Below are 25,402 nucleotides of genomic sequence, written 5' to 3' on the forward strand. Positions count from 1 at the left end.
ATCTTTTATCCAAGTGTGAGCAAACAAAGTTTGCACCTGAAAGTATCTTCAGGACTGGGGTAAGGTAGTACAACACCGGGAAACCCGTTGCAAAGGTGGAGCAAGCTTACTGAAGCTACTGAAGAGACCTCAATAAAGGTCGAAACTAGTCTGGGTAGTGGCCCTTCCCTTAATGCATAACATTATACATATCCGCAAGGAGATGTGTTTTGCATTATGGGAGATATTGAGATAGGAGTGGTGTAAGCTTGCTCCACCTTTGCAACGAATTGCCTGCTGTTGTACTACCTTACCCCAGTCCTGAAGATACTTTCAGGCACAAACTTTGTTTGCTCACACTTGGATAAAGGATTAAACTAAATTTATTATAGTCGAACCTAGTGAAAAATAAACTTTCAACTGAGCTCAGGACCTTCGCAACATCTTTTTCACATGGCTACAGCCCATATAAAATAGATAAAGTACTAGTACATTCCCCAATCCCTCTTACACCCAATGTGCAGGATCATTTGCATACTATTCCCATTCCATATATTAAAGGGTAAATTACAAAAAATAGCAAAGTTCTCTACAAATATGATCTCTATACTAGTTTCAAACCTTTCGTTATGTTTTCCTAAAGATTGACTACATCGACAACTCCTCCCCAGCCAGATGCAATGTGGCCACACTGGTTATAGATAGATCTGTTTATCCTATGAGCAGATCCAACACTCTCGTATCATGAATCCCCTCCATCACATACTTCAGGAAATTATTTCTTAATAAGTTAATAAATTCCAGTTTAAAAACCACCTTTGCACCTTGTACAACACCGGAAGGCAACAAAGAATACAATCCCCAAAAGAACAAAAATAAACAGTCCATAGATCTCAAATGAAACACTACTTCAAATTGAAAAAAGAAGAAAAATCAAGGCAACTGGACTTTCTAATGAAACAGATAGAGACAAGTATTCTGAATTATCAAAATGTATCAAAAACTCTGCAAGAAAGACAAAGACAAGTTTTTACAAAAAAAAAAAAAAACAGTAATGAAGAAATTGAAGAACATTCTAATAAAAAGCAAACCAAAGATCTATTCAAGAAAATCAAACTCATAACTAGAAACTTTAAACCAAATACCTCTAGCATAGCTGATTCAAACAACTGAATTTTAACTGATACAAATTATGTGCTCAAGAGATGGAAAAGCTACTGTGAAAATCTTTATAAAGATACTACTATCTCATTTGAAGAAAGACAAGAGGAACTCATACTATAAGAACCGAATATTTTAAAGGGCAAAATTGAATGGGCTTTGAAAAAACTCAAGAAAGGTAAAACACCAGGGTTCGATCAAATATCAAGTGAACTACTCACAACCCTGGGGCCTAATGGAACTGAAATTATCTTTAGACTATGCAACAAAATTTGGGAAACAGGTATTTGGCCAGAAGATTGGGTAAGATCTGTATTCATACCATTACACAAGAAAGTAAATATTAATGATTGCAATAACTATAGGACCATTGCACTGATTTCACACACAAGCAAAATTCTGCTATATGTGATTAAAGAAAGAGTGAAAATCTACATTGAATTACAAATCCCAAATGAACAGGCTAGTTTCAGGTCTGGTAGAGGTACCAAAGACAAATTGCAAACGTAAGGCAACTAATAGAAAAAACCATGAGTTCAATATCTCAATGTATCTCTATTTTGTGGACTATACCAAGGCATTTGACTGTGTCGATTGGGAGGTACTCTGGAAATGTCTGAACAAAATGGGAATTCCAAAATACCTAATCAACTTAATAAAACAACTATATGACAGGAACTCAGCAACAGTGAAGATAGGCCAAAATAGATAGAAAAGAGGGTTAGGCAGAGATGTATCCTATCTCTCAACCTGCTCAACTTCTGTAGTGAATTCATAATGAGAAAAGCTGTTGATGGATGGAAAGGTGGTATCTCAATTGCAGGTAAGAAGATAAACAACCTCAGGTATGCAGATGATACTGTGCTTATAGCCAGTAATGAAAGAGAACTGATGTCACTTATTGGGAGAGTAGAATGGGAGAGCATTAAACATGGACTTAAAATTAACAGAAATAAAACCAAGTATATGATGACAGGAAAAGAAGACACAGCTACTCATAACATCAACTTAGAAAAAGTTGAACAGTTCATATATCTTGGAGCCCTGATAGATAATAAAGGCAGTTGTCATATGGAAATAAAAAGAAGAATTGCAATGGAAAGGAATACCATGACACAACTAAAAAAGATATGGAAAGATAGAACTATTTTTAACACTACCAAATATAAACTAGTGAATATCCTTGTTTTCTCAATCATTCTCTATGGTGCAGAATCATGGACACTTGGTAGGAGAGACAAAGAGACACTTGAAAGCTTTGAAATGTGGTACTGGAGAAGGATGTTAAATGTCCCATGGATGGATAAAATAAACAATGTCAGCATTCCAACTCAGTTAAACATCAAAAAGAGATTGAGTGACATAGTCAACAAGAAGATACTCCAATATTTTGGTCATATATCACGACAAGATGGTGATAACATCGAGAAGGAAATAATGCAAGAAAAAGAACGAGGGAAACGCAGGAAAGGAAAGGAAGATCAAAAGAAACATGGATAGATCAAATCCAAAGGATCTCAAGATTCCTTGGAAGAAGCAACTGCCATGTCAAGAGATAGAAGTAGATGAAGAAACATTGTTGCCAAGGTCACTACTTCTAGGCATGAGGAGATCGATGAAGAAGATCAACAATTTTCCTCCAAATCAATGTTACTTGTGAGCACTCCGATATTGTCATGTCTAACATTTCATGTTTCGAAGGCACTTCTAACCAAATTAATCCACCTAGACCTTAATCTTCCTCTTAGCCTGCCATCTTGGCATCAAACACCCATTTTGCTAACCTTTGTTACCCATTCTATTTAAGTGATCATACCACCTTAGATTAGTTAGCTCTGCTGACACATTTTGAATGCTAATAATGTCAAGTTCCTTTCTAATATCTCCATTTTTAATATGATTCTGCCATTGATGCCATTAGTTCACTGCCCTAATTGTCCTCAAGTGCTTTATTTAAAACTGGTATAAACACTGTCATGTATACTGCTAGTTTGGTGTTTTGGTTAATTTCTCTTTTATTCCATATAAATTTATTCACCAGGCTATCAACCATACCAGCTTTGCTTATTCTGTTGTCTATTTCCAGATTTAACCTGCCATCTTCACTAAAAACTGTGCCTAAATAGCTGAAATATTTTGTTTGTTCTATAGGATCTCCATTCAGAATACAGCTGAAGTTTTCTATGCTCCTGCTTATTTTCATAGTTTTGGTTCTTTTTATTGTTGATTTTCATGCCAAATTTCTTGCCAAATTTCTTACCAAATTTCTAGTGAAACCTGGAGACTTGCACTAGATGTGTTTAGGAGTACAACATCATCTGCATAAAGCAAAGAGCTAAGTTTGACATCCCCCAATTCTAATATCAGGCTTGATGCTACTTTCTTTCATAATGTGATCCATATAAATAATGAATAAGAGTGGAGATATGCATCCTTGTCTTACCCCTGATTTTAAATAAAAATATTATACGAGGTGAGTGGAACTTATACAGAACAATACATAGTCTATATTTAAGTTTTCATTCAGCAATTTTAACTGCTGACGGACAACTTAAATATAGACTATGTATTGTCCTGTATAATGTTCCATTCACCTCAATGGTAGTGTTTTGAAAAGCTTTTCTCTGTTATGAGAGTTCTGAGAAAGATTCGTGGAGGAAACAGATGGCATCAATGGCAGTATCACATAAAAAGATGAGAATATTAGGAAAGAACTTGCCATTATTAGCATTCAGGAATGTGTTAGTAGAGCTGGTCTCAGGTGGTATGGTCACTTGAACAGAACAGGAAAGAAAAAATTAGCAAAACAAAATCCTCCTATCTTGTATGTTTTTTTTTTTTATCATATTTCCACCTAATCCTTAAATTTTGAAGACCATATTCCAATTTGTCCTCAAAAGTGCTATTATTCCACAGGCCAGTTATCATCTTATTCAAAGGTTCAAATAAATTTGGAAAAAAAAAAAGTGGGGGAGGGGGGGGGTCTTTCCTAAAAGAGGTAAAAAAAGATTAGGTCTTTGAAATAAATACCTTCAGCATTTAGTGAGGGTAACTATAACTTTTTATGCCCTTTGAGCAAAGGCAATTGATTTTAGTTTAAACTATTACAGGTACAAAGCTTACAGATGTATAATTATCATGTTCTGAAACTCTGCTATTCATCCCCACAAACACAAAACAATTGCTCTGCAAGCAAAGAAAAATTAGAGTTATCCACAGAGAATGCCAGTTATTTATATGAAGGATATTGATTCAGGATAATTAATCCACAGAAATACCTCAACTTCAGATTCAATGACCTTTGCACTATAATAAATGTTTCTACATTTTCTGTAATTTTTTAGTGTCCTCTGTATATATATATATATATATATATATGGTGATGATTATTTTTAATTTTAATATATTCTGTTTGACATTTGTGAACTTAATTAGGACTGTACTGGCTGGGGGGAAGGGGGGGGGGGGTATTTCAGTAGCAAAAAACTAACACGTACCTTTGCAGTTCCTTTTTTTACCAGAACATCAAAAGATCTTATTTTTCCCGAAGCAAAAATAGGCTTTAACTTCTTAAATTCATGACTTAAATCAACTGATCTTCCTCCTTCATCATCCTTCTGGTCAGTGATCCTATAACAGATATATAATGTAATACCAATTTAAGAATGGAAGGGAGAGTGGATAATTAGTACAAGATATTAGGCATATCAAAAATTTAAAAAAAAAAAAAAAAAAGGTAATAAGGAGTATGCGTTATAATTGCAATGGTACATTGAATTGAAATTTCATGTGAGAATCACATGCTATTATAGAAAAAAAAAAAAATCACTTCAATGAATTGAAAGATGCAGGTGAAAAACATATCTAATGTCTGCATTGCATTCAAATATTCAAATGTTAATCAATACATTTCTGTGAGATTTGCATTGACCTTTTAATAACTGATGGAGGAAGAGAAGATGAAAAGGAGCATAAGAAACTGTGGACAATATTTTGGCAAAAAAATGCAAGTTTTGGAAAAATGATAATCAGATTCATGGGGGGGGGGAATATGAAGGAAAGTGGTATTAAACCTGATATCAGAATTGGAGATGTTATTGTGAGCTCTTAGCTTTTATGAGGACGATGTTATACTTCTAAATAAATCCGCTACAAGGTTGCAAGATTCCCTGACTAAATTGAATAACTGTTGTAATGGATATGGTATGAAGGTCAGCATTAAAAAGACAAAGACAATGAAAATAGGTAGAATTGTTGAAAATGTCAACTGTGTTGTGAATAGGGAACCTGTGGAACAAGTAAAACATTTCAGCTACTTAGGCACGATTTTTACTGAAGATGGTAAATTAAATATGGAAATGGACAACAGAATCAACAAAGCTGGTAAGGTAGGAAGTCAATTGAATAAATTCATACGGAATAAGAGAGAAATTAGTTGGAACACTAAATTACCTGTATACAAGACAGTGTTCAAACCAGTTTTAACTTATGGATCTGAGAGCTGGATCAGAAGTAAAACACTTGGCTAAAGACTAGAGACCGCAGATATGAGAGTCCCGAGAAAGATTAGAGGCATGAACAGATGGCATCAATCACAATATTATATTAAAAACGAGGATATTAGGAAAGAACTTGACATTGTCAGCATCCATGAATGCGTTAGCAGAGCTAATCTCATCAGTAATGATGTAAATTTTTCATGTAGTACTATCATATCCTGTACACCCCTTGAGGGTACATATCAGGAATTTGATATTGATGATGATGAGTATCTCAGATAAAAATTTGAAATTTTTATTTGCTCTCCCCATCAGCTGTTTATAATTTTTTGCAAACTTTGAGGCTTTTTTTAATTTTATTACTATTTATTTATTTATTTTATTATTTTTATGGAAGAAGGCAGGATTCAATCTAGGTGATTTGGTTACAAATTCTGCTATACACGTATAAATGAAACATTAAAAAATCAGACTTGTCGATTCAACCTAGTTGAAGACAACTGAGAAAAAATAGGAAAAAGAGCACTCAGAAATTGCTGCCATCTTAAAAAAATACTTTTTAAGAAAATGCAAATAAGAAATCAAAAAATACATAGCTTAGGCATTAAAATGGCAATAAAAAATCAGAAATCTAGAAATAAGTTATGATTATCTTAAGATGCCTCTGAAATTGTGAAAACTGTGAATTTGTTGAATAACAGTGACCCTCACAATTAATAGGAAGCTAATAAAAATTTAAAAAATAAATAAATAAATATTTTCTTCAACCTAAGGATAGAATGACAAAATTGCTTTCTTTCATCAAAATCAAAGTTAGGATTTGAATAAACTAGACAGATGGGCGAATGAGTGGGGTATCGGTTTAATGCAGCAAAATGTAAAATTTTGAAGATTGGGATACATTGCTGGGAGGCTGCATACTTGATTGGAGGAGCTGTACTGGAGGAAGTGAAGGGGGGGGGGACACAAGAGATCTGGGGTTGATGAGTGATAGAAATCTGAAATTCGGGGAATATATTGCAAAGATGGTGTAAGTAACCCAGAGTATTGCTGCAATACTGATGGATGTTGACCTGCAGAGATAAAAGAGATGAAAGAGTTCCATTGTATATGACCCTGATCAGACCCCACTTAGACTATTGTTCTCAGATTTGGTCCCTAGTGTTTGAAGTGGATAAATTAAATGTGGAAAGGGTACAGAGGTGGATAACAAAGATGGTATCAGGACTGTACAATGTTAGTTATGAGGATTGGCGAGGGAATGTGGACTGCAAAGTTTGGTAGATAGAAGGAGAGGTGATAAGATTGAGACTTTTAAACCGTTGAGAGGTAATTACAGGGTTGACACTGGGGAGTTCTTTTGCTTGGTGGAATCACTCCTTCATGTTGTTGTAACTTCCAGGGGGCCATCCCTGGAAGTTGCAAAAAGGAAGCTGTGAGCAAGAGTGTGAGTAGTGGTTTCTTTGCATTGAGGGAGGTTGAACCGTGGAATGCATTGCCTGATAGAGTGGTGAGAGCAAGAATGGTCAATGAGTTCAAGGAGTGGTATGATAGACTTTGTGTTCCCTAGGAAGGACCTCCCACGACGTCTTTTGACTCCATGGAGGCCTGAATAATAAAATACTACTAATAATAATGTAGCCCAATTTAATTTATAATTTGGTGATTTTATGTGAAACAATCCAGCTGTGTGCATTGTATGATGAACTTTTTTAACTTGTGATATGAGAAAAAAATTTGATCTCATTACTTTTGAAGTTCAGATAATTTAAGATTTAATGATTTGCTGAACTTTATTTATTTTGCAGTGGCTCCCATCTACAAAAGGTTATTTGTCAAACCTATAGTACATTTATACCATGGGTAGGCTAAGGATTTTTTTTTTTTTTCATTTTATACATAGTCCATAAACTCAGCTCTAGACACTAAGCATGGAACTTTTTCAACCCGCTTCAGGCCTCCAATTAGTACAGCAGTGATCTCACACCAGACAATGAAATTCATCTCCCACCTAAAGAAAATCACAAACATCCATACCTGCAGTGGAATTCAAACTCACAATCTGTGGATAGAAAGCAGATACGTTGCCTACTCGGTCAACAAAGGCTAGCCAAAGCACTTACTCAGTTTTCTTAGATACTTCTAAAAGTAGTGACTAAAGCTGACAGTTTATAGGGCATCCAAATAATGCTCTCTGAACCTGTCATGCTTTTCAAGGTATTATGATTCTTTTTCATCATCATCATCAAATTCCTGCCATGTCATATCCTGTACACCCTCAAGGGGTGTACAGGATATGACAGTACTAGATGAAAAAATTACATCATTACTAACTTCCTATCTACAATTTTCCTCCAAATCAGTCTGTTACTTGTCAAGACACAACATTATCAGATCTTATATTTCTATCCTCTAAGGCACTTTGTACCGTATCAATCCACCTATATCTTGGTCTTCCTCTGGGTCGTTTTCCTGCCAACCTGGCAGAGAACACTTGTTTTGCTAATCTTTCCTCTCCCATTCTATTTAAGTGACCATATCACCTGAGATTAGCTCTGCTAATGCATTCTTGGATGCTGACAATGTCAAGTTCTTTCTTAATATCCTCATTTTTAATATGATATTGCCATTGATGCCATCTGTTCACGCTTCTAATCTTTCTCAGGACTCTCATATCTGCGGTCTCTAGTCTTTGGTCAAGTGTTTTACTTCTGACCCAGGTCTCAGATCCATAAGTTAAAACTGGTTTGAACACTGTCTTGTATACAGCTAATTTAGTGTTCCGACTAATTTCTCTCTTATTCCATATGAATTCATTCAATTGACTTCCCACCGTACCAGCTTTGCTGATTCTGTTGTCTATTTCTATATTTAATTTACCATCTTCAGTAAAAATCATGCCTAAGTAGCTGAAATGTTTTATTTGTTCCACAGGTTCTCCATTCACAACACAGTTGACATTTTCAATGATTCTGACTATTTTCATTGTCTTTGTCTTTCAATTTAGTCAGAGAATCTTGCAGATTTGTATCGGATTTATTTAGAAGTATAACATCATCCGCATAAAGCAAAGAGCTGACATTAACATCTCCAATTTTGATATCAGGTTTAATACCACTTTCCTTCATAATGTGATCCATACAGATAATGAATAACAGAGGAGATAATGTACATCCTTGTCTCACACCAGATTTAACATTAAACCGTGTTCCTGTACTTCCATCAATTCTAACTGCTGACTTACAACTCAAATAAAGAATAAGTATTGCTTGATATAATGCCCCATTGACACCATATAACTGCAGCGTATTGAATAGCTTCTCTCTTGGCACCTTGTCATATGCCTTTTCCAAATCGACAAAACTTAAATACAGATCTTTGTTATATTCCCATGCTTTCTCGACTATTTGTCGTAAAGTGAAGATCTGATCCTGACAGCCTCTATTCGGCCTGAATCCAGCTTGTTCTTCACCAAGCTTTTCTTCCACAATTCTTCTCAACCGTTTCTCAAGTATACTTGCATAGATCTTGCCAGGAACATTCAGTAATGAAATACCTCTGTAATTCTCACATTCAGTTTTATTTCCCTTTTTATATATGGGTACTATGAGAGCTCTACTCCAATCATCGGGAATTCGTCCCTCTGTCCAGGCTTTCTGAACTATGCAGTGCAGCCACTGTAAGACTTTTATACCACCATACTTCAGCATTTCTGGTCGAATATCATCTACTCCTGCTGCCTTTCCACATTTCAAGCCTTTGATGGCTTTTTCTACTTCAAGTATGGATATGTATTCCTGACTGCATGCCTGGTCAGTGTTTTTTATCACTGTGCTGTCATCACTGCTTGTTTCATTTAGCAGTTTTTCAAAGTATTTACTCCATACTTCAAGGATATCTTTTTCTCCCATTTTCATGTCACCTTTATCATCTCTAACTCCTTTTACAGCACTCTTTCCTCCATTCCTAAGCTTCTTCAACAACCTCCAGAATATTTTCCCACCTTCTTGATATTTATTTTCTATATTCTTGCCAAAGTCCTCCCATGACTTTTGTTTAGCTAGTTTTACACACTGTTTAGCTTTCTTACATTTGTCTGTGTATTCTGTAAGAGTAAAAGCTGACTTATTTGCCAGGAAGTTTTGATATGCTTTCTTCTTTTCCTTCACTGCCTCTTTAACTTCCTGTGTCCACCAAGGAGTTCTGATTTTTTTTATCCTTGCACACAACCTCACCACATGCCTCTCTGGCAGAATCAATCAATGTTTTCTTCAGAGTTTGCCACTGAATCTCCAAGGTTTGATTCCTGTTCTCACACACTTTCATTTTCTTTTCAATAATCTTTCTGTATTTTAGTCTACAGTTCACATCTGAGAGCTGCTCAACTTTTATTCGCTTTAAAACTTTCTTACATGTTATTCTTTTCAATATGAAATTCAATTTTATCCTGCTCAAGACTAAATAGTGATCACTTCCAATTTCAAATCCTCTGTACACTCTGGTGTCCTGCACCAGGGAGAAAACATCACTATCAACAATAACATAGTCAATGAGACTTTTCTTATTCCTTGCCTCTTCTCTCCATGTGAATTTGTGCACATTTTTATGTTGGAACATGGTGTTAGTAATAACCAATCCATGTTCTGAGCAGAAATCCAACAGATATTTGCCATCATTATTAGCTTTGCTCTTTTCTCCAAATTTTCCCAAAATATTTTTGTATGTCTCACAATCATTTCCTACTCTGTTATTTAGATCCCCAACAAGTACCAACTTTTCCTTTTTCATTGTGTCAGTTGCTTTTTCTAAAGCGTCAAAAAATTCCTCCACTTCTACCTTAGTAGAACCTTCTGTGGGACCATAGGCACAAATAAGTCTCATTGTCCAGTTCCCCATTCTCATATTTGCCCACATTACTCTACTTGAGACTGACTGCCATTCAAGAAGATTAGCCTCGTATTTTGTGTTGAATACTATGGCTACTCCTTCTTTTCCTTGATTGTCATTGCCTGAATATAACATTTTGTATTTATTGCTCAGAAAGATCTCACCAGTTTTGGTCTTTTTTGTTTCAGTCACCCCTATTATGTCGATCTGGTACTTATCTAATTCCTCGGCTAGCTCCATTTCTTTGCCATTCAGGCTTCTTACGTTGATAGTACCGATCTTTAACTCTGGTGATGTTGAGTTGGGGTTTGATTTCAGATTTGTTCCAGTAGCTGACTTTTCGCTGTTCACCCTGGTTCCCTGGCGAAAACAACGGGAGCCTTGTTTAACCGGGCGACGGCTCAGCTGGCATGAAATTTTGTCATGTTGTACCATCATTTTTTATTTTGGTTTAACCAATAAGAATACAATTTGGTGGGCTAAATCCCAAATTGCCAGCCCATCCTCGTTCGTTCAGTATCAAAGTAGATACCCAACAGGGTGCACCACGAGAAGGTGAGGATTGGACATTAGGTCAGAAGCTCTGGTCGGTTCTCTGCATTCCTTTAAAGGCTATGTGGAGGTCTCCTCTCAGTTGTACAGCTTTGACCCTTAAGCACCCCAGATTTTTTTTTGGTTTTGTAAATGGGATAAGATATGATGCCTACAAGGTTGAAGATTAATAAATAATCCATGCACAATGTGCTTTGCATTTAGATTTTCCTTTAGAGATTCAAGATCCTATTTTCAAATTATTTTTGTAAGAGCTATCTAGACAATTGGAGAATTTAATCTTTTTTTCTGATGAAATTGCCAAATTGTACTGGTTAAAATTAAAAATTATTTGTAAAAGTTACTGCAATAGTAAGAAAGTATGTGCAACTCAAATCTTTCTATCCATTTCTATTCAACATTCCAATCCATTTCTATTTAACAGAGTAGTTTCACAACTAAGAAAGACAGAAATCCTAATTTTTTAAATAACTTTCACAAACATGTAACAAAAAATATAGAATTTTATTCAAAAACTTGTTTCATCTAGTGTTATGTGGACATCACCAGGGAGACACACCATTAACTACATTGAAAGCATGAATTATATCATCATCATCATCATCAAATTCCTGCCATGTACCCTCAAGGGATGTACAGGATATGATAGTACTACATGAAAAAAAATTACATCATTATTAATTTCCTATCTACAATTTTCCTCCAAATCAGTCTGTTACTTGTCAAGACTCCAACATTATCAGATCTTATATTTCTATCGTCTAAGGCACTTTGTACCGTATCAATCCACCTATATCTTGGTCTTCATCTGGGTCGTTTTCCTGCCAACCTGGCAGAGAACACTTGTTTTGCTAATTTTTCTTCGCCCATTCTGTTTAAGTGACCATACCACCTGAGATTAGCTCTGCTAATGCATTCCTGGATGCTGACGTCAAATTCTTTCCTAATATCCTCGTTTTTGATATTGCCATTGATGCCATCTGTTCACGCCTATAATCTTTCTCAGGACTCTCATATCTGTGGTCTCTAGTCTTTGGTCAAGTGTTTTACTTCTGCCCCAGCTCTCAGATCCATAAGTTAAAACTGGTTTGAACACTGTGTATACAGCTAATTTAGTGTTCCGACTAATTTTTGCATGAATTATAATGAGTAATAAATCATGTGCATATCAGCTCATATCTCGGCCACAGCTGATGAATATAATATTAGAGTTCAAAGGGACAAGTGTAAAAAGTTCAAACAATTCAAAATTAATTAAAAAATTAATCAATTAATTTTATTAATTAATCAATTTAATTGATTAATTTTAATTAATTACTTAATTTAATTGATTAATTTTAATTAATTAATTAATAAACAAACAAACTTATGAACAATTAATAGTGATCACATCTCTAAACTTGAGAGAATGGCATGCAATCTGATCAGTTGAAGTTCAGATGACTTTGTACCATTTCACATCTCATGTAAAAGACAATCAGATTTGAACTTGCTAGAATGAAGATGTTTTGTCTGATTTCAAAAATGCAATATATATATATTCTTGATGTTCTTGGATTTTAATCAAAGTAGAACAGCCAGTCTACCCAAAATAGTAAAGATGACATAAGCAAGGTACTTGATAGACTTGGTAAGGAAAGAGATGGTAATAGACAAAGACAGTTTCCCAGCTGATTTTAATTAAGTGTATGGATTGAATTTATGAAGAAGAATTCATGCTATTTGTTCCAAGGTCCGTAATGAATGATGGTGGAAGGATGAGTGAATGTATCTACCAATAAAGGTTGGCTTCTGATAAACTGAAATTAAACATGGCCTGTGGGATTACGAATTATTAAGGTATCCAAAAAAGGTTAGTTGGTTATAGGATTCACAATCAATAGTGAACTTGATATGGGAGTGCAAGGAGTTTATTTTCTCTAGGAAATGAAATAATTCTGACTCAGAGTGGGAGCAGACTGTAAATAAATCATTGTCAAAACATAACCATATACGAGGCTGAGGAAATATTGTGTTAAAGACAAGGTTTTTCTAGATGCTCCATAAAATAATCAGCTGGTGCTGTTCTTTCAATTTGTATCAACTTATTATGCTATGTAAAACAACGTGCATTGATGGTGAATTTAAATAGGTCAACAATGTCTTATGGGAAATCAAATTTTAAAAACTGAAACTCTCTTGTAGTGATATGTTGGTGAAAGGAGACTACATCAAAAAAAATCATAATCTCGTTATTACACAGATACAGATCTTTTATTTTCTCTTTAAAGTCAAGGCTGTTTTTAATATGAGAGCTAGTGTGTCATCTTCGGAATCTCAATATTTAGTGAGATTCCAAAGATGACAAGAGAGAGAGAGAGATGTTTTGCAAGATAGTAAGCAGGGGAGTCAATACAATCCACTAATTGAGCATAGTGGGTTGCAATCTTTAGGTATTTTTAGGAAGACCACAGAGTTGGAGCAAATAGGCATGATGAACTTGCAACCTATTAACAGTAGTGGCATCCCACAATTGCACATTGTCTAATAATTTAATAATTTTTAACAATTTAACACCTGTTACAAGCATAAGCAGTGCCTGTGTAGCTCAGTGCTAATGGCACTTGCATCCTCTGCACTAGGCCATCCAAAGATGAACTTCAGTTCAAGTTCAGTAGCCTTCTGGAGGAACTTTTTCTAAGCCTATTTTTGACCGGTTCCCAAGTTAGTCGATATCTGGCACAAGCAAGCAGATTTTTTCTCCCAGATATTCAGGTTTTTCATCTGTAACTCAAGAAAATCAACCATAGAACCCACATTATTTCACAGTGACATATTCTGTTAGGGTTAGGTACCAAGATATGGCAGCACTTATTTGTCAGTCTCTTCATCAGTTGCTGCTTGTAATTAGTGATAGTTTTGGATCAGCTATCTCTGAGTGGCTGCCAGTGGAGATTGAACTGCATACTTAGTCTCCAAATAAGCTAGATAGGGTGCTGAAAGGCCTTGCCTACCTCATCATATGCCTTTCCAGATTCAAAAAATTAAAGTACAGATAGTTATAATATTCCCATGATTTCTCAACTATTTATCAAAAAAGTAAAAATATAATCTTGACAACCTGTATTTTGCCTGAACTTAGCTTGTTCTTCTCCAGGTTTCTTCCACAATATTTCTCAGCCTCTTTTCAAGTATGCTTGCATAAATCTTGACTGAAACAGTCAGTAGAGAAATTCCTTTGTAATTCTCATATTCAGCTTTATTCCTCTTTTTTTTTATGGATGGGAACTCTATGAGATCTCTACTCGAATCATCTGGAATTCAACCTTTTGACAAAGACATCTGAATTATACAGTATAGCTACTGCAAAACTTTTATAACTCCATAACTGAGCATTTCTGGTTGAATATTATCTTCTTCAGTCCTTTCCACATTTCAGGCTTTTGATACTGTTTGCATTCCTCTTGAATATTTTCTAGTGCTCTGTCATTAGTTCATTAAGTCATTAGTCTTTTAACATAATTACTCCAGATATCCAGAATGTCTTTTCTTCAATCATCTTAAGTTCCTTTTATGGCACTGTTTCCTTAATTTCTAAAATTTAAATTTTTCAACAGTCTCGAAAACATTTTGCCACCTTCCTAATATTTATCTTCTATATTGGAGGTGGTATCAAAAAGTTTCAAGACTTGCTTTGTTTATGAGAAATTACTTTATTTATCTACGTTTACACACTATCACCTTCAAAACAGTCCCCTTGTGTATCAATACAGTGCTTCCAGCGCTCATGCCACTTCTGGAATATGTCCTGGACGTCTTCTTTTAGAAGCATGTCAAGCACCTTCTGCGATTCATGCTGGATCTCCGCAATGGTGTCAAAACGGTGACTTATGAGCTGGATCTTCATCTTCAGGAAGAGAGCAAAGTCTGCAGGAGCCGAATCTGGTGAGAAACTCATGTGTGAGGAGAGCTCGGTGACAGAGTGCATTGTCATCGTGGAGCATCAAGTTTTTCACGCGCCACAGATCAGGTTGGTTTCGTCGAATGTCCACCCTCAGAAGCCTTAAAACCTGGCAGTAGAACTCACTATTGACGATCTGGCCCCTGAGAATGAATACTCGATGCACAATATGAGCTGCAGACCTGCCTCACCTTTTTCAGTCATGGAGATTATGGGCTTTTCCACTGTGAAGACTGTTGCTTCGTCTCAAGGTCGTACCCGTACACCCAAGTTTTGTCACCGGTAATGATCCTCGACATGAAGGATGGGTCATCCACGGCAAGCTGATGGAATTCTAGGCAGACTTTGATGCGGTGTTCCTTCTGTTCCTGGGTTAGCAGCCTGGGGACAAACTTGGAAGCAACACGGCACATATTCAAATCACATGTGAGGATTGCCTGGACTGTTCTGTATGACACACCGACAGTGGCAGCAATGTTGTGGAGTGTTCTCCGACGATCCTCATGCACAAGTTGTCGAATGGTTTGACATTTTTGGGGGTTGAGCTCGTTGAAGGTCTTCCTGATCTCTTATCGTCTTCCAGTGATGTTCTTCTGCTCTTGAAGCACGCGTGCCAATCAAAACACCTTGAACGACTCATTGCAGCATCACCGTAAACTTGCCGAATCATGGCAAACATATCTGTGGCAGATTTGCCCAGTTTCATGGAATTTCACGTTTGCTCTTTGTTCTAATTTGCTGTTCATGATGAAATCGCAGATGTGGTAATGCAGGTGGTCAGAATAGCATCAGTTGCACAGCTCCCGATGTACACATTATGATGTCTTTTGGCACACTGACTTATGAAGGTAGGTGCTCCCCTGTGACTGTGCATGCAGCCTTGTGCTGCCATCTGTTGGCGTGTTACAAACCTAGTCTCGAAAAATTTTTGTTACCACCTCGTACTCACTGAAGTTTTCCCATGACATTTATTTAGCTATTTTTACACATTTCTTACTCTCTTACATTTTTCTCTGTATTCTGTTAGATCTGCTGCTGGAAACTTTTGGTATACTTTTTTCTTTTCCATTTCTTAAACTGCTTGTTTAATTTCTTGTGCTCATTATGGTATTCTTATTTTTCTATCCCTGCAAACAACTTCACCACATGCTCTCTACATGAATTAATCAACATTTTCTTCAGAGCTTGCCACAGAGACTCCAAGGTTTAGTTCATGTTTTCAAATTGCTTTATTTTTTTCAAGAATGTTTGTATACTTGAGTCTAAAGTTTACCTGTAAAAGATTATCAACTTCAATTTTATAACTTTCTTATCTACTGTTCTTTTTGATGTGATATTTATTTTTATCCTACTTACGAATGATGGTCACGTCCATCAAAAATCCAGCAAATGCTTTCCATTATTATTATAAGCCTTGCCTTTTTCTCCAAATTTTCTCAAAATATTCCTATATGTCTGATAGGATTCATTTTCTACTTTGCTGTTTAGATCTTCAACATAGACCACTTTTTTCCATTTTCTTTAAGTTTGCTTCCTACTGTAATGACTCGAAAAATTCCTTCACTTCTTCCTGAGAACTGTGGGACCCAAGGCACAAATGAGTTTCATGTGACATTAAGTGATCTCTAAATAAATTTATACTCTACAAAATATATACGTGTTTAATCCTTTATCCAAGTGTAAACACATAAATCTGCACATGAAGTATCTTCACAACTAGGCTACTTGTATATTATTATTACCACCCCAAGACCTCATGGAGTCAAAGACTCATCTGGGAGGTCCTTTTATCACACACACACACACACACACACACACACACACACACACACACACACACACACACACACACACACACACAGCTCATCATACCATGTTTTAAACACAATCAAATTCTTTTCAGACACCATATTCTCAGGCATGGCATTCCAATCATCCAAAAGTCTGCACGAAAAAAACCTGCCTCTCACTCACCTACTCACCCCCCTCTTTATCCAGTTTCCAGGGATGACCTCTGGTTCTCCCCTGATCTCCCACTATTCTCTGTAAAACTTCTCCAGCATTCATCCTATAACAACCCCTTACCAACTTGTAGGTCTCTATCATATCTCCCCTCTTCCTCCTGTCGACCAGACTCTGCAAATTACATCTTCTATCTTTCCTCATACTCGACATTCCACCTTAGTCAGTCTCATTTGGACCCTTTCCAACATCTCTTCATCTTTCTGAAAACCCGGTGACCAAATCTGGGCACAATAGTCCATGTGCAGCCTAATCAAAGCCTTATACAACAGAACAAGAATCTCCCCACTTCTACACATCAGTGTCCTCCGCATCATTCCTGGAAGCCTTTGTGTTGTCTTCATAATTTCGGCGATGTGTCCCCTAAATTTTAGATCCTTATCCACTATCATCCCCAGATCTCTTATTTCCTCTACCTACAAAAATATATTCTCACCAAGCATAAATTCTGCATCCCATCTTTCTTTTCCAAATTTTGAAACTTTACATTTTGCAACATTGAACTCACATCCCCATTTCCGTGCCCAATCAGTCAATCTATTCAAGTCCTCCTGTAAGGCCACAACATCTTCACTACACTTCATGGTTCGTCCCAACTTTGCATCATCTGCAAACAACTGAATATCACCATCCAAATCTTCACGTATATCATTAATATACAAGTTAAATAGTAATGGACCTAAAACAGACCGCTGAGGCACTCCACTAGTGATTTTCCTAGATATCGCTCCCCCATACACAACTTGTTGATACCTATCAGATAGCTTGTCTCCAATCCATTGCACCAATCTAATATCCAACCCCATCTGCTCTAGCTTTACTGTCAACCTATCATGAGGTACTCTATCAAAAGCCTTTGCGAAATCCATGTATATTACTGTGTATCCTTTTCCTCTGTCCAAGGAAGCAGTCACTTTATCGTTAAAAGTAAGTAGATTACTAAAACATGACCTCCCTTTAGCAAATCCATGCTGTCCATCAAAGATTATACCATTGTTGTCAACCCAACTCTGGATCCTAGTTCTCACAAGCTTCTCCAACAACTTAACCACAACACCTGACACACAGATAGGCCTATAGTTTGATGCTTGAGTTCGATCACCTCCTTTATGAAGTGGGACAATCTTGCCCTCCTTCCACTCCTCAGGAACTTGACCGAGTGCAAGACTCATATTAAAAAAATATGTCAAGGCAGGTGTCAACTCCCTGGCACATTCTTTCAGAACATGTGGTGATACATTATCAAGTCCCACAGTCTTATTAACATCTAGTTTACTCAACTCCCCATACACCTCTTTCTCACCTACAGTCAGTCTCTCCTCCCCATCATCAACTGCTCTCAATCCCTCCATGAAGTCACATTCACAAGATTGAAAGATCTTTATGAACTGCTCATTAAGTATCTCCACCACACATTCTGCATCAGCTGTCTTTATACCATTTTCTCCAATCAATGTCCTCCTTCCTTAATTATTCTTTCTTTTGCTGGCTACATATCGAAAGAACTCCTTAGGATTCTTTTTGGCTTCATTAGCCAACTGCTGTTCATTCCTCTCTTTAGCTATCCTCACCAATCAAGTCACCCGCCTCACCTGGTCTTTGTAGTCCTCAAGGAATTGGTTATTTCCACTTTTCTTATGCTGCCTCCACAATGCCCTTTTTCTCTGTATCGCATGCTTGATCTCTTTATTCATCCATCTCACACCCACCTTATTCAACCTTCTCACCCCTGGAATACATTTAGACATTGCATCTACTAAACATTTTTTGAAAATCCCCCAAGCTGCATTGATCTCTTTTCCAGCTAACTCCTCATTCCACGCTACACCCGCAAGCTGTCTCATAAGCTCTTCATAATCACTCCCCCCACCTTGTAGTTCCACATATACCCTTTTCTCACAGAGGTCCTCGCACTGCTGGCAACCACCCAGGCAATCACCTCATGGTCACTCTCACCAATTGGTGGATGATTTGATACCTCATTTATAATTACATCCTCTGATGAGATGACCAAATCCAACACCCTCAATCCTCGTGTGCCCTCTGTTACATAGTCTGAAGTAGTTATCCCTCAAAAACTCGAGAAACTCATTTTCTTTACTTCTAGTTGCTATCTCATCATTCTAGTCTATATTGTCATAATTAAAATCATCCATAATGATCACCCGTTTCTTATTTGCTTGGCTAATTTAACTATACATTTCACTATCACCACCATCCACTTTACCCGGTCTAATCTGTTTCGGTCTATAACAACATCCCACCAAGTATTTGATTAAATTCACCTCTATCTTACACCATACTGCCTCAAAACCACTGGCACTATTTCCCTCTTGCATCTCTACTTTATATAGACCTTCCATCTCTATTCCTGTCAGGATATCATTCTCTTCCAACCATATCTCTTATTCCGACAATCTCTGGGTGAACAGACACAATTAGTGCAACCATTTCATCTGCCTTGTTTCTTATACTTCTAGCATTTGTATACAAACACAACAGCTAATTTCTGGATCTACAGCTAGTTCCACTGATACCACTCACTCGATGTGATCTCTCCGTGCTCAACTGGGGCCATTTCCCTTTCTGCTTCTTCATTTTAAAACCCTTTTCAATTCCAACTGTTTCCTCTTGATCCCTGGTCATCCCATTCCTTTCCTGCCTACTCAACTCCTCTTGGAGCATCCACCTTTCCCATGCTGTGTACCCCTGTCCACCCTGAGCCTCCCCGTTTCCCTGCTCCTCTTGCACACCCATCCTCTCATTTTCTATACTCATACCACTCACTTCCTCATTCATAACTACCTCTTCAATCTCTCCTATCTTACTCTCCTGCTCTTCCACATTACTTCCCACTTGATCTGATTCATTCTCTCTAGTCACCTCTCTACAATACAGCAGCAGTCTCTCCAAGCGACTCACACCATAACCACTCAAATGCAGTCCATCGCTCCCATACAGCTCACTTCATCCCTCAAACTCATTCCACACATTAACAAACTGTACTCCTGTCTTCTCACACATTTCAGCCAGCATATCATTCATAATCCTTGCTCTCTGCCTGATTTCACCACAGTCATACCTAGCCAACATGCTAACTACCCTTCCTGTCACACTATTCTCTTTTATCCTTCTAAGCAGCCTCCTGATATCCATTCTGACACACTCTTTGTCTTCTCTCCAATCATTCAATCATTCATACCTATTAATACTGTTAACTCTTTTGCTCGCTCCTGCCTCATATTCAATGCCTCAATCACTCTACTCATTTTAGCGTCTGGAAAACATACTTTGTGCATTCTATCCTCCAGCACACCTTTAATAATGGAGTCGCCATATAACGCCACTCGCTCATCTTTCGTTAACGCTTTCATGCCATCATTATTTATTTTAATAGTTTTTACCCGAATTTTCTTAATTTCATTCCGCATCCATTTCATTTCTTGCCTCATCCAATCCAATTTAACTTCCGAATCTCGCGACACATTCTATCATTCAACCTTTCTAACTTTAGACCTCTTCTTCTCACTTTCACTCTCATTCATCCTTCTTTGTTTATGTACTTTCGGTCCAACATGCATTCAACTTTCGCTATCATTCTTCCCATTTTCACACTCATTCATCTTTCTTTGTTTCTGTACTTTCAGTCCAACATGCATCGAACTTTCGCTATCATTCTTTCTTTTTTTGCTATCATCCATTCTTTCGATTTCTGCATCACACCATTTCTAGTTTCATTCGTTCTCTCAATTTCGTTTCCTTCCGCCACTCTCACCTCACTTTCGTCCCTTTTAACAACCATTATGGTTTTCAAATTGTGCTTTTTCTTTTTCAATGATTTTTTAACATTTTTTTGCCTCTCTTTCTCACCATCCTTCTCTTTCAAACATGCATTCATTTTCCCTGCAACAATCTCGCTACTAACACTTTCTGTCATCAATTTCATATTTGCATTCATCAATTCCTCGTTCAGGTCACACTTCGCACACCCTCCTTCCATCTGCACCAAATATCCACAAATCATTTATGTAATTGAAAGAATACATATAACAGATCTCGCACTTAACGAAACGACCGAAATCTAAATTAAAGTCATGGAATGACAATGCTGCTGCCAATTTTTGCAGGTTACTAAGTCTAATAATAACGATTTCGTAATTAAGTTTTGGCAAAAAAATCCCCCACACTAACAAAACCGGTAGTGCGCAACGTTTACAGCCTCTCTTACTCAAACAATTATGCATATATATTTAATTATTCCTAGAAAACTTATCCCAATCAGAGCTCTTCTTATACATGTCACTGCACTTGACTCACGAGCGCCCTCTGCTGGAGGGCACTCGTGAGGAGCTGTTGAGTTCATATCAATTGCTTTAGGATCTCACTGATGAGATATCAATAAAGGTTGAAACCAGTCTGCTTAGCGATTCTTTGCATGCATTTTATTCATCTAAAACTAGTATCCGGACTTTTTGTTTTTTAAATTTCATTTTTTAAATTCTACAAAGCCTACATAAAATAACTACAAAGTCTCTACAAAATAATGAATGTAAGATAGAATGAATGACAACTTCTATAAGTAACACATGATAATTTAATTTTTTATTACCCAGATAATTTCTTTTCTTTCTTCATTTTCTTTTGCAATTTCTTCTGGCATTCATCTTGAGAGAGAATAGTATATAGTCCTAACACCCGATCTGATGCCTTAATAAAAAAAAAATACTAATCATAAGTGCTATGCATGAATACTGCACAATTTGTTACTAATACAGACAAATAAGCTGAGTAAGGTTATATTTCTACAGCACTCCCTTAAGTGTTTTTGTTCATCTGTCACATGACGATTACGAAGATAAGAGAACACACCTCAATCAGGTGAATTGTTAGGAAATATTGGTGATTAAATTACGACACTCCAAAGTGGGTAGGTGAGGTCTTCTAGAGACTAAAGGTATGGAGCCAATGTGGGGAGGGGGTATTTCATAACCTTTCACTGGTTTACAGGAGGCAACTGTTATGGAGCAGGTGGTTACTTTATTTATCCATATCAAGCTGCTTGGTTAGGGTGCCCTCTACAAATAAAAGTATTCTATCTATACTAAAGAAAATAAGTTATAGGCTGCTTTCAAGAAGCTTCAATGAGCATCTGTGATCAGAAAATACCATTAATATTACATTATGATTGAATCTTATCTTCGATACATGCCAAAGTTAGTGTAGATCATCATATAAATTGACTGGCATACACACTCGTTTCCATAAATTAAGGCACAAAGAAAAAAGAAAAAATGATGAACATTTATGCAATTCAGTGAAAAGCAGTATGATATGAGAGATGAAAGAAACATCCACAAAAATTGTAAATTAATATTCAGTAACAAATGGGTATATGAAGACAATGGTCAAAAACAGAGGTCAAAATGAGATTGTCAAAGTGGCTCAATAAGGAATGTGGTTGTCCCTCACAGCAATACGGTACTCACAATGTTGTTTGATACTTTATAATGGTGTCCAGGAACTCAGTTGGTAATAACAACCATTGCTCCTGCATATGTAAAAGTAGCTAAACAAAACATGGGAAAATAGGTAAGAATATAAAAGATAAATAAAAAGACTTCTTATGGGACTATATTGATCAAGTACATATAATAAACAACTGTGCTTTACCAACTAGTTTCACCAACTAAGGCTGTTGGCATCTTCAGGGTACATAACTGATGTAAGTCACTAAAAAGTAAAAAAACTGTTACAAACTATAATCAACCGATTCAAATTATATTAGACAAAAGGCACAAAGAAAAAAGAAAAAATGATGAACATTTATGCAATTCAGTGAAAAGCAGTATGATATGAACTGAATGAATGATATGAATACTTCTATCCCACTCTATGACATGAGTGGGATAGAAGTACTTGAGAAGTGAAAAGCTAACCCCGATTTTTCTTCTCTGTTATTATTGACGTCATCAATGTTTTCTTTTCGCCTAATTTCAAGGCTTCTTGAAATCTGGCCGATATAATTCAAGCTGCACGAGCAGGGTATTTTGTAAACTCCAGCATATTTGAAGAAAGGATGGTTATTTTTTTCAAGGTGAATGGTAATTGGTTATCTTTTTCAAGTTCTAGAGTAAATTTGATTGTGTGGTGTAAAGAGTTGATCTTGTTTAGGCAGTCTAACAGGTCCTTTTTTGTGTGGTTCCAAACAATAAAAATATCAACCGCATATCTCTACCATACTGTGGGTTTAGGGTCTACTTGTGATAGGATTTTACTTTCAAAATCCTCCATAAAGAGATCAGCACAAGATGGAGAGAGGGGGCTACCCATTGCAAGGCCAGTCAATTGCTGATATATGGTTTTATTCCATGTGAAAAAGTTTGATGTTAAACAATGACAGAACAGAGAAGTAATATCTTGTGGGAGCAAACTTCCTAAAATGTTGATGACTTCATCCACAGGGATGTTAGTGAATAGAGATGTAACATCTAAGCTGGCGAGTAGATCCGTACTCGAGATTGAGATGTTGTTCAGTTTCTCTACGAAATGTTGCAAATTTCATATATAAGTATCCAAATTATGGACGTTTGGTTTGAGGAGGCCTGCCAGGTGTTTAGATAACAGATAAGTGGGCGAATTGATTCCTTCTACAATCAGGCATAGTGGTATTCCATTTTTGTGTACTTTAGGAGCACCATATAGTCTTGGAGTTAGTGGATGCATGGATTTCAATCTTTGTTTTAAGTCTATAGGCCAGTTCACCATGTGACGTATTAAATCGTTGGTGTCATTGTGATTTTTTAGTGTTGGATCTGTGGCTAAGACACGGTAGGTCGATGTATCCGATAGTAAGCTGTTAATCTTATCTTCGTAATCACACCAGTGATTACGAAGACTTCGTAATCACACCAGTGATTACGAAGATCTGTGGAATTACCCTTATCTGCCTTTAATATGATAATCTTTATCTTCAAATTGTACAATGTTCTTTTTTCCAGAGGAGTAATGTTTTTGTTAGGAGTTCTTGAAGATGAGAGGATGATGCTACTTTTTAATCTAATATCATTAGCTATGGGTTCTGGTAACGACGAGACTGCCTTTTCTATATTACAAATGATATCCACTTTAGGGACATGATCAGGTGTTATCGCAAAATTCAAACCTTTTTTAAGTATACCGATATCTGGTTTTGTTAATACGTGATCCGATAAATTAAAAATAACTTTGTTATCTGGTAGAGAAGGTTTAAAACGTTTTGTATAAAGATAGTTAAATTTTTTTATTTGGTTTCATTTGCATGTCATTTGAAGAGATGTCGGAACAACAAGATTATTCCAAAGTTTTTATTTATAAAAGAACAATTCCATTCCAGATGAGCGAAACATATTTATTTTAAAACATCTCTGGCACTTCTACATGAACGGATATAGCATACCAGATTTCTTTTAAGCCAAATAGATTTAGAATGTTATCAGATTGATGACGATATCTCTGGTCCTTTAGACCAAAATATATGGTCAGTTTTGGACAGAATGGTTAATATGAGCTATGACAAAGCCGTTACAACAATTTTTACAAACCATTCAAAGGAATGCAAGCACATATCAATATTTCAAGTAGAAAAAGCATTAAAAAAACCCTGAAATCTAGAAAGACAACTGGAATTGATAATTTCTGACCAATAATGCTTATATATGGAGGCATGAAAATTTGTACAGTGCATAATTCATTTGAAGACATGGGCATAAAGTTCAGTTGCAGGCAATGGAGCAGAGCTCTCATAGTATCCATCTAAGAAAAATGGAAACCACTGATGTAGGAATTATAGAGAAATTTCCCTATTGAGTGTTCCAGGCAAGATTTATGCAAGCAAAAAGCTAAGAAACATTATGAAAGAGAAAATCCCTTCAAAGAACAAGTTGGATTTTTAGGCTCACATTTTCACTTAAAGACAAATAGTTAAGACATCATGGGAATACAACGATCTGTACTTTAGTTTTGTATAAAAAAAGCCATTCCAAATTCTATAATTATATGGTGTACACAAAGACATTATATAGAGCAATAGTCTATATTTAAGATGTAAGCAAGCAGTAAGGACTGAAGAAGACACAGGAAGATGGTTTGATAAAATCAGGTGCAAGAGAAGGGTGCACACCATTGCCAATGTTATGGATCACATCATGAAGAAAACTGACAGCAAACCTGATAACAAAATTGGTAATGTTAATGTCATCATCTAATTTCTACAGATGATACTACACTCTTAAATCAATTTAGAACAAGTCAAAGAACATAACCAAACTGAATGACTGCTGTAACAAATCTGGTATGAAAATTAGCAATAAAAAGACAAGAATGT

At 36.4% G+C, this 25,402-nt stretch overlaps 1 protein-coding gene across 2 annotated transcripts in view; it reads right to left on the bottom strand.

Annotated features, from left to right (window-relative positions):
- The window catches only part of LOC150096200 (WD repeat-containing protein 3-like), a 301,884-nt gene that overhangs the window by 178,994 nt on the left and 97,488 nt on the right, over positions 1-25,402 (bottom strand). For both annotated transcript variants that reach the window (XM_090408833.1, XM_090408834.1), the window contains exons 9-10: positions 21,650-21,747; positions 4,638-4,770 (exon numbers count right to left, since the gene is read on the bottom strand). In XM_090408833.1, the coding sequence (XP_090264959.1) occupies positions 4,638-4,770; positions 21,650-21,747 (231 nt within the window). The remainder of the gene's footprint in view (positions 1-4,637; positions 4,771-21,649; positions 21,748-25,402) is intronic.

The sequence above is a fragment of the Typopeltis vanoorti genome, chromosome 19 (assembly GCF_054136105.1).
Source record: "Typopeltis vanoorti isolate ZY-2024b chromosome 19, IOZ_Tvanoo_1.0, whole genome shotgun sequence".
Taxonomy (NCBI): Eukaryota; Metazoa; Arthropoda; class Arachnida; order Uropygi; family Thelyphonidae; genus Typopeltis; species Typopeltis vanoorti.